This window comes from Sinohyriopsis cumingii, chromosome 15 (genome assembly GCF_028554795.1).
Source record: "Sinohyriopsis cumingii isolate HCF-2022 chromosome 15, ASM2855479v2, whole genome shotgun sequence".
NCBI lineage: Eukaryota > Metazoa > Mollusca > Bivalvia > Unionida > Unionidae > Sinohyriopsis > Sinohyriopsis cumingii.
The window spans coordinates 136,188,748-136,208,411 of NC_142975.1; the positions used below are offsets into that span (position 1 = coordinate 136,188,748).

General features: G+C 35.5%; 1 protein-coding gene and 1 pseudogene across 3 annotated transcripts in view; both read right to left on the reverse strand.

Annotated features, from left to right (window-relative positions):
- The window catches only part of LOC149782852 (GDP-mannose 4,6 dehydratase-like), an 89,344-nt gene that overhangs the window by 37,227 nt on the left and 32,453 nt on the right, over positions 1-19,664 (reverse strand). For both annotated transcript variants that reach the window (XM_089934385.1, XM_089934386.1), the window contains exon 3: positions 12,672-12,759. In XM_089934385.1, the coding sequence (XP_089790511.1) occupies positions 12,672-12,759 (88 nt within the window). The remainder of the gene's footprint in view (positions 1-12,671; positions 12,760-19,664) is intronic.
- LOC149782853 (uncharacterized) lies at positions 1,632-10,516 on the reverse strand (annotated as a pseudogene). Its single transcript, XR_016414471.1, has 3 exons — positions 3,695-10,516; positions 3,009-3,228; positions 1,632-2,488 (listed from the first exon to the last, which is right to left on the reverse strand). The product of XR_016414471.1 is annotated as an uncharacterized LOC149782853 (transcript).

The window sequence follows — 19,664 nt, forward strand, 5'->3', positions numbered from 1 at the left end:
CTGGTGTCAATAAAGTGTTTACAATATGTGCAAGAAATAAAATCCTCCCTCTTGCTGCTAAGAGCAACAAGTTGTTCTCCACTTATTTTCTGACATGACTGGAGGCCACCAATTAGCACTAACAAGTGGAATGAATATTTGTGGGGGTATATCTTTTTAAAGTGCTATACCAGTGAAGATAAAGTAAATAAAATTTAATATTATTTGAATAGAAAATAAAATCTGGAAGCAGTATTTAAAAAAAACAATAGAAAAATTCGCCATAATAAAATACGCTCAGGTGTGTTTTGCATGCATTCTTTCCTGAAAGACCAAGCACTTTGTCGTAGGTGGATAGCTTTCGTAAATATCAAAAGAGCAAACCGAGATGGTCCAACTGAGTTTTCTGCCCTCTGCTCCTTTTATTTCACACCATTTAGGTATCAATTTGAGGTTGAGCATATGGGTAGGGCACCAAAGAAAGTCAAACTCAATGACCATGCTGTCCCTTCTATCCACTGTGTGAAGGAAAATGACAACCAAGCCAAGGTAACTGCAAATGTATCAGAACCTTCAACACCAAAGCATCAAATTTGTGTAGACTTGAAATGTTGTCACCATCAGAGGAAGTAACTTGTCATGTGTCACTTCCAAAGAAATTAAGAAGGGGCTATTCAAGGAGAGAAGCAGCAAGGGTGAGTTTTTAATGACAAGTACCATATTATTATGTCTATGATATTCAAAAGATCAGTCACCACATCATTTCCATTTGTACCCTGAATGTTCCGTCAGTTTCCAAAACAAATGCAGCACATATCAAATTAATCAAGAACTGAGATATAAACAGTGGATAAATATTGTCAAAATTTTCATGTTGCCTTCAACTTTGTTTGACCATGTGAATAGAAAAATCTTTCTGCTGGTAGAATTAGAAGGCCTACATATATATTTCAATGTCGGACAAATGCGTGAATCAGATTACATGTACATATTTACAACCATGATGAGATTTATTCCCATCTGCAATTAATAAAAAAATCTCTACAAAACAATATGGAGTAGAAATTTGACAATATTGTTATGATTTTTGGGTGGTGGTGGTGTTGTCATGTTCAACAATTTTTTAGTCATATCATGATTAATTATTTTTAGGAAGTCAGTGAATAGCCATCAGTATAAGTGATTGATAAATGTTCTCTAATAAGGTATGTTTTGTTTTAGATTATTGCTGCACATAAGGAACAGTGTTCACAACAGGAAGTGAGACAACTCAGGATCATGGATTAGAAAATTAATTTGACATTATGAAAGAGGTACATAAAATTTAGCTTAAGTGTGTGTGTGTGTGTGTATGTATGTATGTATGTATGTATGTATATATATATATATATATATATATATATATATATATATATATATATATATATATATATATAAATCCATATTTTTATCAGAGCAAAATTTCTGACAAAACATGTTTTAACAAAATGTATGTCAGATTTCTAGAAATAAATTAAAGGAAGAACTACAGCTTAAACGCTTGGAGAAATGGACAGGTTTGCTCATCATAAGGAAAAAATAAGTCGGTATTTAAAAATAATTTTTTTTTAATGTTTCAAACATATTCTGTTATGGTGGATAGGGGCTTTTGCTGAATTTAGATACATTTTTGTTAGTGCACACTTTAATTTTCATTCAAGATAGCATAAAACCAAGCTTTGATGAATATATTTTATAACTTACAGGATCTAAAGTATTTGAAACGTTTGAAGAGACAGACAAATGAGAAAAGATGTACCAATGCTGTCATCTGGACAACAAACTTAAGTACTGGAGGGATACTACTCCATGATCAATCGTTTTGCACCAAGGATGATTGGTTTTTCCAATCACAGAATGCTTTAGTAATTAATGAACAGAAAGGAATACATCACTCAGAGATATAAATAATGTTGTACCAAGTGTAAGTACCGATATTATTTTTAAAAATTAAATTCAAATAGTAAAGGCAAAATATTTGTTAAAGTTGACACTCATTTAATTTTAAAGGTCAGGATTTTACCCTGTGGTAAAATAATAAAAATATGCAAACAATTTTAAAGACAAATATTTTTAATTTATGAATTAACTTCAACAAAAGGTTGCAGTTTTTTGGCTTGAACAATACAATGCAAATCAAATTCACTTTAATTTGTGGATTATGTTGAATGTCGGATGAAAACAGCATTCAGAATCGGACAGGTGTCTCACATGAATGATGAAGGAGTAAAACTTCTGGTAGATGTACCACCACCATTATGTAGTCTGCATGAGAGGCCTGACAAGGATATTGCTACTCAAAAATTTAATTGTGTCAGCCTCATGAAAGCCAGTGTAGTTCAGGTTTTGATCAGAAAAGGCAGTGCGGATCCTCTCAACAACACATGATGGAATGATGACCCTCAATTCATTGCCCAAGAAGTGCCAACACCACCGAGCAAATTGTCTAAATGCTGTATAGCAATATCTTCTGAAATAATAATTTGAAAACTAAGTTGAAATAAAATATGCTTGATGCATTAGATCAAATTAATTAGGAAATCAAATGTTAGTAGTGTGGCCCAGTCTGATTTATCGCTATTTTGTATATCAATAAAGTTAAATGATTCGAAATATAACATAATATATATATATATATATATATATATATATATATATATATATATATATATATATATATATATATATATATATATATATATATATGTATGTATGTATATGTATTTTATTTTCCTACACAAAAAATGAAATAAAACAATATTTGTACATGTATATGTGTTGTTTTTTTGGCATGATTTATCATTATCACTGTGGTATAAAGGTTAGACAGAGAGCGTAAGCCTCCAGAACAGGGGTTAATCCATGAAAGCATAAAATGACTGGAAAAAGTGGTTTATTTATTTGCTGTATTAATAACCCCAATACTACGCTGTCATGCATAGATCATGAAAACAAAAGAACACGAAAAATTACTCAGACATTTTACTTACTCATTTCCTTGTTCTGGACGTTCTCCAAATTGTTATCTATACTGGTATTATGCAACTTTTAAAACATGGATGTCAAGACAAACTGGACTGAACCCTGGATGGTGTGTTATACATTGTATCCCCCTGGCATTCATTGCAGACACTTGTGACCTTCTCTATGTCACAACAACATACACATTCCCTTGCTGTGGGCATTACCAAACAATGTCCATAATTACACCTAAAATAGAGTTTTCTTCTCTGATGCATAGTACTGTGCTTGTCAAATTTAATCTCATATTTATGAACACATCAATAGCACAGTACAATGACATAAACTGACTAAAGTCAGGAACAGGTAAAACATTTAGTGCAACACTTAAAATTAAATTAGATATGAAAGAAAATAGAAGTTGCAAGTAGATGCTTGCCACAGAAAAAAAGGGTTCACATCATAGTTTATTTTAAAAAATCAACTATTAGCATATATATGAGAAATTTTAAATTTTAACTTGTACCTTTTACTTATCAATGTATAAATATGTTGTCTACCCATGAAATGCAATACACTTATACAGCCTTTAGTACAGGTGAGAAAAAAATAGATTTGTAAATGAACAGGAGGCTCTTGAACAGTACTGTAAATATTGTCGGATACATATATTTATCGTAACTTATGGCCGTTGACATATTCAGAAAACAATTACCATGAATTGTTCGTCAATCTATCTTGTCTTTCATCTTCGTCATCTTCATCTGCAACTTTGGATCTGTCAGTATTGGAAATATAGGGTTCAAACTGGTACGGATTAATTTGGTTGTTGGCAGCAGCTTCTACACCATTATCAGAATCTTCCGAGCTTATTACATGTACCTCCCGATCTTCAAATAGTGAAGACTTGCAGGACAGTGACAATTCACTTCCTTCAGAATCGCAGCTTTCATGTTCCATTTCTGAAGACTTTTCCATAATGTGACAATACCAACTTGGCCTTTGTTTACAACAAGTGTTCAAAATGTGATGTCAAGCTTTGTTTTCATTAAATACTGGAAGTGGTCATCAGCTGCATTCAGTTATTATTGTAGACAGGTACAAACATGATATTCTACTGGCTCCCATGCAGTTATTACTGAAAATTATTTCATTGGATTTTTTAGGTTCGTATTTTGAATATATACTCTCATTCACCAAGAAATGAACTGAATAAATGTAGGTACACTGTTATGGCACTTTAAGATCTGTTATTAAGTGTCTAGGAGTTTGGATAGGGGAAAGTGTGGCTATAAGAAAATCAAATTAGAAAAGTTGCATACCAAATTTAGAAAAGGTGCAGGAAAAATCAAGATTTAACTTTATTTGAAAGATCACATTAATTAAAGCCTATGAATAAAATGCTTCAAATTTAAATGCGATGGAAAAAAAGACCATGAGAAATGCGAGGCAGCGGTTGGAATAAATGATGCTAAACTTAAATTGGGGTGGGGGGGGCAATAAAACTAACGTTGGTTATGAAAGACTTCCTCACTGCTATTACACAGCTTTTAGTTTTTCATGTCGAAAACCCTATCCATTCCATGTGAATACATCCTCCCAAAAAATATAGATTGTTGATTAGACCGTCCACCTGTGCACCTACCTGCATGCCCATGTGCAGAACAGTCATCTTTTTCATACAAGACAAATTATGTCAGAACATCATAATGGTATCAGAGGAAGGCGCTCAGCAGTAGTGATGGGTATGTATTGCATAATTCAAATTAGTTTTACCCCTCCAAAAACTTCATTTTAATAGTAAGAATAACTTAACTTCTGCTACTGCACAGCTGCATTTGTCAATTAGGTGGGCGAGTCCAAGGCTTGCTTAGTGTGGGTACGTGGGAAAGCCTGCCAGTAGCTTCTCGTGGGTTGGTGGTTCTTCCCTGGGTTTTCCAGGGTTCTTCCTCCACCAGTTATACTGGCCGCCATGTATAGCCTATCTTGTGCTGAAAAATGGTGTTAAACCCTAGAACAACAACAACAAGAACAACAATTAGGTGGGTAGGCTGAAGTGTTAATCTGATCAACACAGACAAAAAATGGAATAAACTCACCATCAGAGAGATGCTGGTGTTCTGCTGGGCCACATGTTGTGCTGCAACTATGGATTCCAGAGAGAGAAAAAATGCCTACACTTCAATGTGCTAATGAAGGAAGGAAGAAGGTAGTATGGGATCACCAAAATGCTGTTTTCATGATGTCCTCTAAAGAAGAATGATTTAGACAGGCCCATGAAATAGTGACAGATCAAAGATCATGGGCATTTAAATTTTTAAAGGAAAGCACTCTATCAGTAAAAGATTTCCACCATCAGATAACTAAACTGAAGTATCAACACAGCCCTTAAGAGGAAGGAAAACATGTTTCCTAACCTTCCTTTTCCTCTGCAAGGCATTTATACAAAAGACAGCATCCTAACTAGGCATAGAAACCTATCCAGATCATTTCCTGCTGAGATTCGACAGAGACTAGAAATCTCTATAGGTAATGGAGCTATTGAAGGTAACCAATATTTAGCTAAAAATCGACAAAGGAGAGAAATGGATTTATAATTGTCTTTTAACCTGAGAAAACCAGTGTTGGCAAGCAATGCATGAATCTTGCCGTGTCTTCTTGCTGATGCCAAAGCGAGTAAAAGCAGTTTTGAGTGTGAGGTCCTGAAAGGAAGCCTCACCTAATGGTTCATAAAGTGTTTCATTAAATACCATAAAGCACAACATAAATTCTATCTGAGTGCAAGACAGCAGGTGACAAGTCTCTGCAGCTGAAAGTATTTAATCAGATCAGCAAAGTGAGAGTCAAACATATCACTGAGCCCTCAGAGAATGCTGGAAATGGTAGCTCTATAGTCTTGATAGCTGATACTCAGCATCTCTCATTCTCAAAAAGCATCAAAAAGAACTCAGCAACAGAAGTTACAGAGGAATAGCTCAAATCGGCATGTTTCCTACAAAACAGAAGATTCTCCATTTGGCATCATAAACCTTGGTTTTTTTTCTTCTACTCTACTCAAATCAGTGATGTAACTGGCAACACGGCCAAAAAATGTATTGGAATGGAAGAAGATCACTCCTGCAAGGTAGAGGTCTCTATTGAACTACTAAAAGGTCTGGAAGATCGATGAATCACACACAATCACTGGGGATACAGTGGGGCTATGAGAATGATGTGAGCACTGAAAGTTCTGACTATTTGTAGACCTTGATGAAGCATCTGGAATAGAGGGCAGGCATATACAAACTGACACTCCCAGTGTTAGCTGAATGCATTGTTATGACTTCATGGTCTTAAAATTAAGTAACAGAAAAGAGAGAAAAGCAACAAGTTTTGAAATCATCAACAAATAACTTATTTCCCAAGAATATAGAGTGAATATTTCACGAGAACTTACAGTAATGTGAATTAAATCCCCAATAGTCCTAAAAGTTGTTTCACAAGTCCTAAATTATTGAGCGTTCTGAATGCAATCTAATCTTGAATGTGCTGATGTACCAATAGCCTGAAATGTGCTGATGTGCTAACAGTCTTGATGTATCACAAATGTCTTTAAATTCAAAATAATCTCAAAATAAAGATTTAGTCCATAGGTATCAATGAGTACCTTGTAATTCCAATGAATAATTTAAATAAATCCTATCAAATTATAGTTGGAACACAACTAAAATACTGTTCCACTACAGATGTTAAGATAGCAATGAGTAATATAAAAGCCTAACCCACAATAAGAGGACCAGGATCAGAGTCAAAAGTTCATTATAAACAAGGTCAAGTCATTTACATAAATATTAATCAAGTCTATGGCAAATTTCAGGTAGACCATGAATTCATGAGGGGAAAACTAATGTCCAGAACTCAAATTCTAGTAAACACGTTTACCTACAAATAATAATTATCTTAAAATATATTCAACAAGTAAAGATAAAAATTAGCTATGTATTATGTTGTTTACAAAATGACCCTTACAATCTATAATCATGGACAAACTTCAAACATAATACAAATTAAATGTGAATAACAGTTGGATTTTACTCCAAATATAACATACAAAGCATGATTTTGTCAGAATAGTATTTAAATGTGATTCATATTTTAAGGCGATTCTCAGAAGCAAAAAGCTATCAGCTATGCAAAGCAAAGCAAAAATAAATTTCAGATCTCCTGGATGATGGATAGTTTACTTTCTGAAACAAGCATCAAGAGGGAAAATTTAATTCTTTGCACATACTGTAAACAACATATCAACAATAGTCACATTTTATATAGCACATAAAAAAGCATCACGATGTGTCACATATCATTTATGTTGCTGTTCATTGGTCATTCCAATGGTTCCATGTATTTTTTTTTGGCATCATTTTTTTCACCCATGTCTGGTGCCTCTCAGGTAGGTTGACCCCCTCTTCTTTAACTATTAGTTGTTAATTTTTTTTAACAAAAATATTCACATTTTAGACCACATAAAAAAAATCACGATGTGTCACATATAGTTTATGTTACCATGCATTGCAACAGTTTCATGTATTAATGTATTTTTTCATGTGATACAGTTTCATGTATTTTTGACACCCCCACCCCCATCTGCCATTTGGTCAGATCACCCCCTCCTGCTGCTGTATGCCAAACTTCCATCTCTTTCCTATTAAAATACAGCATAGTGATTGATTTTCAGTTTATAATTTGTATATTATGCCTGGTACTTTTGCATGTATACCTAAGGTCCAGACAGCACTGTTTGCTACGGGCTACACCCACCCACCCTAAACAACTTTAAGATCAAGGCTGATTATGATTAGTAATCAAAGTAGGGCAATTTTCCTTTATACCATAATGTTTTCTGACCTTCAGTAGATGCCCAACAGTGTTAGGAATCAAAGTAGGGCAATTTTCCTTTATACCATAATGTTTTCTGACCTTCAGTAGATGCCCAACAGCAAACAGCACATATTTCAATATAACATCACATATTTCAATATAACATCACATCTGTCATGGTCCATAGTATGACGCTTGATTGTAGGATTTGTGCTTATTTCCAAGAATATTGTACACAAAAAATCAACCAACTGATTAGTCAATTTTCAATCCCTTTCTTTATTAGCTCATTAGATCTCTGATACATTTGCAAAATAACCTCCTTTTTCAAATGCTGTAGAAGTCCCCCACCCCAATTTTCAGTCATTGAATAAACCGTGTTAGTTCTATCTATAACTTCAACATCACTGACTTTGGTCATCCAGTACATTTGGGGCAGGACAATTTTGCAGACCAGTATATACTGTCTGCAGCTGGGTACTCATGATTCATTGGTAATTATAACCACCACTGAGATAGGCTGTAAACCTGTTCTGAAAGACCACTGTAATGAGAGACCACCTGTTTAGAGAGCTACCACAATGAATATTATAGTTAATAACATGTAACTAAATTTAAACTGGGACACAGACAAAATCCGACCCATTCTGAATCATACCCCACCTTTAATCTCTGTAAGTAATTACCTGACATGACTCCAATCATAATTTGCAAATTTCAAACCTATGCATTCACATCATAATAAAATTTTCAATTCAGTGGTAATATATCAAACCACAGGAGTCTGAAGTTTTATCGGTAAAGTACGGCGAAACCTCTGACAACATGAAATCACCTTATTGGTAATATAAATGTTTATGTTCATTTATATTCCCGATAAGGTGATTTCATGTTGTCAAGAGTTTTTGCCATACTTTACTGATAAAACATCAGACTCCTGTGCTCAAACATACATGTATTAAATAAGCTAATACATTGTGTCGTTTAAAGATATTCCTGCCATGTATTACTTAATGTGAAATTTGAGGTACCATTAATGCTCGCTTATTAGACGAGTCCAACTGCAAATTACATAGACCCAGATCTGCCATGTGTGTGTGTGTGTGATTAGGATTTTTAACGTAGCTTTAACAATTTTTCAGTCATATTGCTATGATGTCTGCAGTGTGGCAGTTTATAGTGATGTCTAGCACTGGGGCATCATGCTGCAGACATGTAGTATGATGTCCCACCCAGTCACATTATTCTGACACCAGGCCAACCAGTCCTAACACTAGCCTCTTAATGCTGAGCGTCTACCAAGGCACCTGTTAGTACCATTTTTGTAAGTCTTTGGTATGACTCAGCCGGGGTTCGAACCCATGACCTCCCGCCAGATCTGCCATTGCATAATGCACCTGCAGATCTGGGTCTGTGCAGTTTCTAAGCAGTAATCAGTAGAACAAACACAGAACCTGATCAGTAGATGCATTATGCTACAGCAGATCAGGATCTTGGTTGTTTGCAGTTTAACATGACTTACAAGTAAATACACAGTATAATGAACACTGCTGAAATTCCTCACTATCACATCAAAAAAAAAAAAATTTAAATACCATTTAACCCTTCTTTGAAATAAGTTTAATATTCCTTTTGTATACAGATCTCATGGAAGAGGTATGTCATTCAATTTATCTTTATTTCAGTTACTACTGTGACCCTTTATCAAAGAAGTAACAAAGGAATTTATATTTTGACCATATGGACCTGAGGACATATCCCTTGAGTCAAATTAGGTGATGGGAAAATGGAATGAAGTACATTCAAGGTCAAATTTTGTACATGTAACAGCAAAGTTAAGTTGATAAAGTTTTGAATCAAGCAAATGCTACTAAATTTGCATACATGCTGATTTTAAAGCATGTTCTTGCTACCTAATGGCAATAAAAATATAGAACTAAAAAGCATGCAAGATTTTATATTTTGATAGGCTAAATGGGAAAAATGGGGTTGGGGTGGAGTGGGGAGTATCAATTTTTGGGGACATACATATGGGGACGTTATCATGTTTTTCTTAAAACAGAAGCTGCTTCAATGGGACATAAAGTAGTACACAAAAACAACATTCAGTTGCAGAAAAATTGACCGCTCATAAGCCTTGATTTTGCATAGAAAAAAATGTGAAGTACAGTTTTGAAATATCCAGGCATTCTCCTTCAGACATTGTGTTGCTCCAGTTCATGCCATCCTGAATGTATCTTCAATGGCCCTGTAACTCTGAAGCCATCCAAAAAATATTTTCATTCTTTTTAATATATAAACAGGTAATATCTTCCATCACAGAAATACCTACATCAATATTCTAGATGACAAATATCACCTTTAGAAATTGAGACTGACAACATGATGTAAACTTTAGAATATTTCCTTTCATATGAACAAAAATGTGTGTTAATGAATATTCTGAAAATTAAACAGGTTCAATATCACCTCTGGAAATTGAAATAGACAAGATGATGTAAGCTTTACAATATGTCCTTTCAGCTGAATAAAATCTGATGCTAATTAATATTCTGAAAAATTAAATTTAATTAAAAATGCTTGCTCTACATTTCTGAAAATAAATTTTAAAAAATATTCTTTAAATGAAGTTCTAGATGTTTAAATTTTAATTAAGGATTGACTGTTACTTTTTAAAATCAATGAAGTATGAACTGAAGAAAAAAACAACATGCAAACTGTATAATCAGTGAAGCAGATTATACAAAGTTTGCACAGAATTTTTTCAGTTCATACTTTGTTGAATTAAAAAAATAAACAGTCAAGCCTTATAATTAAATTCAACAGCAAAAATAGTTAAATGAACTCTTAGTATAATAACATTCTTACATTTAATCATATTTTGAATTTCATTCATAAGGTGCAATAGTACAGAACAGTGAAGATTCGTGACGCATCTACAGCCAATCAGAAAAAAGCATTGTTTTTAAATGCACACCCTCTTTTCTGTTAAAGATGAGGCCACCACTTCAGTTAAAAAAATCCAAATCCATATTTGCACCATATAAATTATTGTCCACAATGACTTTTGTTGTTTTTCTGGCAAAAAATGATTTTATACTCCATTTTCATCACTGTTTAGAGCAGTATACAAATTACCGTACAAAATGTCTTTTCCGAATGTATACCGCCATGTCTTCACATCAAGATATCTAATCAGGTGATGTTTATTTAATTATTTAAAGTGTATCTCATTTGTAACATTAGCAAAGATATCTCACAGATTTGAAGAAAAGTCAAGAATTTGTTTCGTGATTAAAATCTTATGTAAGACTAAACAGGTTTTTATACATTATCTAATATTTCTAATGTTCTAAAGATATATGTGAACACCTTTCCTTCGTAATTTTCAATGAGCTTGTGGAGATAAAGTATTGTGACTCATAAGAGACAACAAACAAAAGCCAAATAAATCATGTAAAAAATGCCTGTAAAACTGGCTCACCTAGGCAAAGTCCAAACTTGCAACTTGATATCTATTCTTTGACAAGCAACTTGTGTGATACATGCTAATCTGTAAATTACTGTGCAAATAAAATTGCGTGAATGCACAAAAATGATGCATCTTTTTTTTACCAGTTCCAATATGTTTATGAAATCTCCCATATATTCAGAAAATTCTCTATTTTCTTTAAATTGAGGAGGAATTTCCCTGTGAAATGTTCAGTTATAAAAAAATAGCCTGATAAAGCATTAAAGGATGTGAGTATACACTATTTATTCTGTATCTTCCAGCAGATCAGATAATTTGGATATGTATTAAACTCGTAACTAACTGCACTCTCAACATTTGATTTTGAGTTTTTGGATTACATCATACTTGTTTTTGTTTTTCATGGAACTACCCTCCCATTTAACAACTGAATGAAGGACAACTTTCAAATTTCTTCATGTACATCTGTGACTGTAATGTCACTACCAAGAACCAATATTTTATTTGAGTGGATAGAGTTTGATGAATATGTAAACTGATCTGCTGGTACACAGTGTTGGCATAGCTTGATCTACACTGTTCACAGCTGTAGACAGTGCTGGCATAGCTTGATCTACACTGTTCACAGCTGTAAACAGTGCTGGCATAGCTTAATCTACAATGTTCATAGCTGTAGACAATGCTGGCATAGATTGATCCACACTGTTCACAGCTGTAGACAGTGCTGGCATAGCTTGATCTATCTGTTCACAGCTGGTAGACACTGCTGGCCTAGCTTGATCTACACTGTTCACAGCTGTAGGTAGTGCTGGCATAACTTGATCTACACTGTTCACAGCTGGTAGACAGTGCTGGCCTAGCTTGATCTACACTGTCCACAGCTGTTGGCAGTGCTGGCATAACTTGATCTACACTTTTCACAACTGGTAGACACTGCTGGCCTAGCTTGATCTACACTGTTCACAGCTGTAGGTAGTGCTGGCATAACTTGACCTACACCGTTCACAGCTGGTAGACAGTGCTGGCCTAGCTTGATCTACATGATTCGTAGCTGTATGTAGTACTGGTCTAGCTTGATCTACACTGTTCACAGCTGTAGACAGTGTTGACATAGCTTGATCTACACTACTCATAACTGTAGACAGTGCTGGCCTAGCCTGATCAACACTGTTCAGAGCTGGTACAGAGCTGGTACACAGTGCTGGCCTAGCCTGATCAACACTGGTCAGAGCTGGTACACAGTGCTGGCCTAGCCTGATCTATACTTTTTACAGCCGGTACACAGCACTGGCCTAGTGATCTACATTGTTCGCAGCTGGATCTATTTATTATACACAGGGAGAATATGGTAATCTAAACTTACATCCTTCTCTGTGAGACCTAGGGTCAGCATATAGATGTTGTATCCTGCCAGTGTTGAAAGAACTGGATCTTCGAATTATACCATGCACCTGTAATTAAAGGAACTGGCAATTAAATTCTTTTACATCACAGAACACGTTCATGTCAAATACATGCATCATACTAAAAACAGTATGAACCTAGATATAATGTTACATAATATGCCAGGAAAACAGAGTCAATGCTTTTTGCATCAAATTATATCTAGAACAAACTGCAAAGATTCTGATCTGCAACTGCACAAGAGTTATCAGAAAAGGATGCATCACAATGTGCCCAACTGACTATAAACTGCACCGTAGTACCTTAAACGGAAACATTTGTGTTGCAAAACTAAGGCTGGAAGAAGGTGGTTATTCCAAGGCCTAATGACTCCTCTAAATGATGAGGATTTCTTGAATTGCAATCCACCTCAAAGTCTCAGTAATACAAGCAGCATCACTTGTACAGATGAAAACATTAGGTTGACTGAAAAGGACCATAAGTTGTGTGTGGTTTTTTTTCCAACAAAGCTTTAACAATTTTTCAGTCATATCACTACAATGTCTGCAGTGTGACAGTTTAAAGTGATGTCTAGCACTGGGGCATCATGCCTCAGACATGCAGCATCATGTACCACCCAGTCACATTATCCTGACACCAGGCTGACCAGTCATAACAATAACTTCTTTATGCTGAGCGCAAAGTGAGGCAGCGGCTAGTACCATTTTTATAAGTCTTTGGTATGACTTGGCTGGGGTTAGAACCCGTGAACTTAGACCTAAATGGAGTAGGCACATAGATCAATAAACAGCCTTTACATCAAATGTATATGAAGATACTGAATGGATCTTGGGCTATGCTGACTATAAGCAACATCCCATGTAAACTGAATTGATTGATAAAGACCTTAACTCAGTCAAATATGGTGCAGATGAGACAATATTAATACAATGTACATCTAAGTCTAAAAGACAATGTTCTTTCCAAATTGGATCAGGATATGCTGAATGGTTTTTGAGCTATGCCAGCTGGAAGCAATATTCCAAGTTTCCATGCCAGGACATGAATAAGCTCAACACGGAGTGTAACTAAGAGTAGATGACACTTTACTAAATAAAATACACATCTAGTTCTAAGAGATAATGTTCATACCAAAATGCATCAAATCATGCTCTTTAGTTCTTGAACAATGCTGATTACAAGCAACATCCTACGTGAAGTTATTAAGTTAATTGTCAAGGGCCATAACTCTATCCAAAATGGGGTTGAAAAGACAAAACCCATAAATGCACATCTAGTACTGTGAGACAATGTTCACACCAAAAATGAATCAATATATGTTGATAGGTTCTTGACCTGTGCCAGTTACAATCAACATCCCATGTAAGAAGGTGACTTTAATTGTTAGATACAACAGCTCTATCCAAAAATGGAATGGATGAGACATATATGATAAATGGTACAAGACAACACAGACAATGTCATAGGTCATTCACCTACCCAACTGCATCCAATTATGTGTCATAGGCCATTCACCTACCCAACTGCATCAAATTATATGTCATAGGCCATTCACCTACCCAGCTGCATCCAATTATGTGTCATAGGCCATTCACCTACCCAAATGCATCCAATTATGTGTCATAGGCCATTCACCTACCCAACTGCATCCAATTATGTGTCATAGGCCATTCAACTACCCAAATGCATCCAATTATGTGTCATAGGCCATTCACCTACCCAAATGCATCCAATTATGTGTCATAGGCCATTCAACTACCCAAATGCATCAAATTATGCGTCACAGGCCGTTCACCTACCCAAATGCATCCAATTATGTGTCATAAGCCATTCACCTATCCAAATGCATCCAATTATGTGTCATAGGCCATTCAACACCCAAATGCATCCAATTATGTGTCATAGGCCATTCACCTATCCAAATGCATCCAATTATGTGTCATAGGCCATTCACCTATCCAAATGCATCCAATTATGTGTCACAGGCCATTCAACTACCCAAATGCATCCAATTATGTGTCATAGGCCATTCACCTACCCAAATGCATCCAATTATGTGTCATAGGCCATTTACCTATCCAAATGCATCCAATTATGTGTCACAGACCATTCACCAACCCAAATGCATCCAATTATGTCATAGGCGATTCACCTACCCAAATGCATCCAATTATGCGTCATAGGCCATTTACCTATCCAAATGCATCCAATTATGTGTCATAGGCCATTCACCAACCCAAATGCATCCAATTATGTCATAGGCGATTCACCTACCCAAATGCATCCAATTATGTGTCATAGGCCATTCACCAATCCAAATGCCTCCAATTATGTGTCAATGGCCATTCACCTACCCAAATACATCCATTTATCTGGAATCATATTATAAGGGAGTGCTGTACAATGAACATAAAAACATATGACAACAGCAAGAGATATCAACAACAACAAAAACTGACAACTCCCTATAAAAGTGATTACGCAGAGCACCTGTTACAATGATTTTTATCGTTGTTGACATAGTCAGTCTGAGCCCCATTGCAGTGTATGGATTATAAAATATTTTGTTCTTAAATGTTTTACTGATGTCACATTACTGCAGCGATCAATATTTCTTGCTGAGCTACTAAGGTAACAGCAGATAATGTTTGTTAAACAATACAAATCAACAGTACAAATAACAAATTAAATCAAAAGCAGAAACGGGTGAACATGTATGTAACATTGATATCACATTCTTACAAGGCAATAATGATGTACTTACCATCATAATGTAGCAAAATGCAGTTGGGGTAGGTGGGTAGTTTATAACTAATTCTAAAAATTCTAATACCTAACTTCTACTATTTCACTGCTTTCCTTTCCTGGGACTTAGAGTATCTATTCAATGCTAATTATTCTCTCCATTAATTAGCACTGGAGGGCTAAAAGTTTAATGAACATGATCTCAGTCTGACTCCTATATCACAGAAAACATGTGGATTACTATCACCTTTTTACTTAAACTTAGATTACAGGACATCAGAGCTGGGGTGGGGGTGGGGGGCAGCAGATAATCTTTGCAACAGTAGCAGGTAAGTATTACCTACGTAAAATTAGTTCTTTCCCCAAAAAAATACATTTTAAAAACTGTACTTAAATTACCTGCTACTACTGCATTGCTGAATTTACCATATAGGAGGGAGGTTGATGGCCTCAACAAATCTGGTACAGATAACTGCTGTATTTACCCTAACAATAGTACTGTTCAATGTGGCAAGCTTTTAGAGGGATGGGCCATGTTTTGTGTTGTCATGATAAAGCTAAACACAAAATGCCTTTGCTCTGATTCACCAATGATTGATGGTAATGGCAGAAGTTGGTAGTGCGAGACCACCTGAAAGAGGCTATCATAACATTCTCCAAAAAGGAGTTATCAAAATAGGCCCAAGATCTAGCAATTGCCCTAATTTCATGAGGTCTAACAGGGCATGAAAATAGCACGGTCCCAGTCAGATTCAAAAGATAAGCTTGACAAAAGTCCATCAGACCTCCCTTTTATTCAAAAAAAAAAAAAGGAAATTAAAAGTATTCCTCTGCAGTCTCAGAATTGTTTCTTAAGCAAAATGAAAAATGTCAACAAATAAATATGCAAAATTATGTACAAGCAATGTTACTCAAAGCCTAGTAACACTTTTGCTGTGAAGTGATAGTCTGCAACAATATAGATAGAAAAGTGTGCGAGCCAGTGCTATTTTATGTCTAAATTCAAGTACCCTTCCAAATAAGTATCAATGTCCCTAGACCTAAAGTCTGATCTCATTCAAACGAGCTTCACCTTACTACTTGGAAAGAGACAATTCTAAAGTCATCCGCTTGAAGCTTCATTCAATGACACTCAATACTGAGGGTGCTCTACAGATATTATGAACTTCTGAGAAAGCGGTGGGTGTAAGGTGAAGTTGTTTGCATTTGTAACATGCACAATGGTGAATGCTGGCATACCTCTAAGTTACTTTCATGTATTGCGGCTGAAATTTCTTTGGATATAGTACTTGAGGAAATTGTAAATTATCTAAGCACACAGCTAACTAAAATTACTGTTCCCATGTGCTCAAAAAATCAGCCTGAATAAGTCTAATTGTACACCATATTTAGCAGTTATTCAAGTAGGGAAAATTAGTTTTGCCAGACTAGACAATATCAGCATCTGAATGTGCAATGAATGAATTAACAAATATATCAAATGTATAAAAAAAAAAATTATCAGCTCTTTCTTTAAAACAATTTACCTTTGAAATCCAAGAAGTGAAAATGACCAAACGGAGCAAGCAGTTTTTATTATAGGTGTACATCTGAAGTAAGGCCAAGCTGTATGCTCTATAACCCATACTACACCAATTAATCATACACCAAAATAAAGGGAATTAAGTTCTTTTAAAAATACCTGTGATATTCGAGGTCATTTTTTAAACAGGCAGTACGACTAGTGCAGAAAACAAGTGAAATTCTTTTTCTTTAAAATCTAAACTATGCAAATTATGAAACGGTAGAGTGACACTGTTTCTGATGTAATGGTTGGTTAAAAAAAGATGTGTCCATGCATATTATATGACTGGTCCTATACCTAAGTTTGAATTAGCTACTAATTACAACATTAAGATGTGAACTGACCTGCAATGCTTGTTCCACGCCAACAAACGTAACATATGATCATGTTTTATTTATTTTAACTTTGGTTTCTCATCCCTCTGCAAATCCAAAAAAGCTGCAGGAACCCAAGAATTAAGAAAATGGACCCCCCCCAACGCAAAAAAGAACAAGTGAAACAAGGATACAATGTATGATGAACACCTTGTTCTCACATTTAAAGAACACTTGAAAACAAACTGGCCATGGGTCGAATATGATCGGGATACAGGAAAATGTGTTCAACCTTTTTAAAGTTCTCTGATTTAGCCAGCAGATCCAGCACCCTATGCCAAGGTACAAAAAAAATTATGGGTTGATTTGACTTCAGTTATATTAATCTCATGTCCTGTGACAGTGAAAACAAAGACCATTCAAGAGCATGATGCCCCAGTGCTAGACATCACTATAAACTGCCACACTGCAGACATCGTAGTGATATGACTGAAAACTTGTTAAAGCTACATTAAAAATCCTAATCACACACATACCTTACTTTAGTTTTAAATTATATGTCTTCTGGGAGGAATTTTAGGTCATTTTTGCCATTTAAATATCTTTTTCTGTAATAATACATGTACATATAGATAGTTACCTTGACCTTTTACCATACTCATTAATTACATAATATGACAAGGCTGGTAATATATTTCAGCATTAAATTAAAGAGCGATAAATGGTGATATTAAAAAAGATGACTCTTATAGGACAACTTTATTTTAATATTTGTTTCTGATTTTCTTAAATAAAGCTCAAATATTTAAATGTTGCCTGAAATGTACCATTGCTCTTTAGGTGAACATGAACTTGCAATATAATTTAATATTCACTAATCTTTGACAAGCAGAACTATGCACATTGCTTACTTATGTATTGAACTACTATTCCTAGGGCTGTCAAGAAAATCAAGGGTCGATATATTATAGGACACACGGTACTAATTATATGGATAAATGGGAATCAGCCTGGAAATGGGTGAACCTATAATAGAATATATATGGGTTTGGCTGACCAGGATTGGTCAGAAATTTTAAGTTATTGAATTTTTAATATGGTGTTTGCATAGGTTTACTATAGGAACTGAATTAGTACCGTGAGCCCTTAAACATGCATCGCTTTCTGGATGCCATTTTTAACAATTCTATAATCAACAGTTTGATTATACAGATGCTTTGAATGAACAAATAGGTGCAGTTTAAAGCATCTGGGGTGCTGCAGTCAAGACAGTCTGGTTCTCTGACTAATTTCACTAATTCTAAGGTGAAACCCGGATTGAAATAAAACATGGATGAACCAATTATCCGGATTGTTTGGTAATGATCATTTTTCTGTACTTTTTGCTAGTATGCCATAAGTCCATATTTTAAGGGTGAATTTCATAAGACTTATGACAAAATCATAGGCGATCTAGAAAGGATCAGCAATTCCATTTTGCTTCAGAGGTCCACTAGTAGAGTTAGCCATAACAACTCCAACCCCCATGAGTGGCTTAGTGATGAGGGCAACACAATTTCATCATATCCCCCACTGGCAATAGATACTAGAAGGGTCAGTCGAAATGAGTTCTCAGATGAACCAATGGTGATGGTCTCTGCCCCATCATTAGGGTCCCCAGCTCTTTTTCACATATCAGGCCAGGTTTTGGAGGAGGAGTAAGTTTGGACATTTGATAAGGCAGTGAACAAAGATTGCCTCCTTCCACTAGACTTGCATCCATACACTTCAGGCTTGGAGTACAAAAAGATTCTCTCCTGGTTTCTGCACTAGCTATCGAGTCTGTTCTTCAGCAAGGCCATAGACCACCTCAGAGGTATAACAAGTAGGGATATAAAACCTTCGAGGCCCTGAACCTTAAGGCCCATATTCATTCTTGTGAGAATCACATTGCATGCTTATCTTTTCTACTGTGTCCTTCAGTGTCTGGAACTGTGGTGCGTGGTATTACCAGTATACTATTTTACTGTGGTATGTGTTTCCGGTGGCATAAACTGCAGTAACTTTTCACTGTACCACTACTTCGGTAGTTTCCATCAGGACAGAATTTATGGGTTCTTACAAAATTAATGGGGGCCCCGAGTGGCCGAGTGGTCTAAAGTGCTCTCTGTTACAGTTCACTGCCATCTCACCTCTGTCTGCGTGGGTTCGGGTCTAGGATTTGGCCAATGTGGGTAAGTGAGAAAGCTTGCCAGCAGCTTCTTGTGGGTCAGTGGTTCTTCCCGGATTCTTCCTCCACCATTAATACTGGCTGCCATGCATAGCCTATCGTGTGCTGAAAAATGGCGTT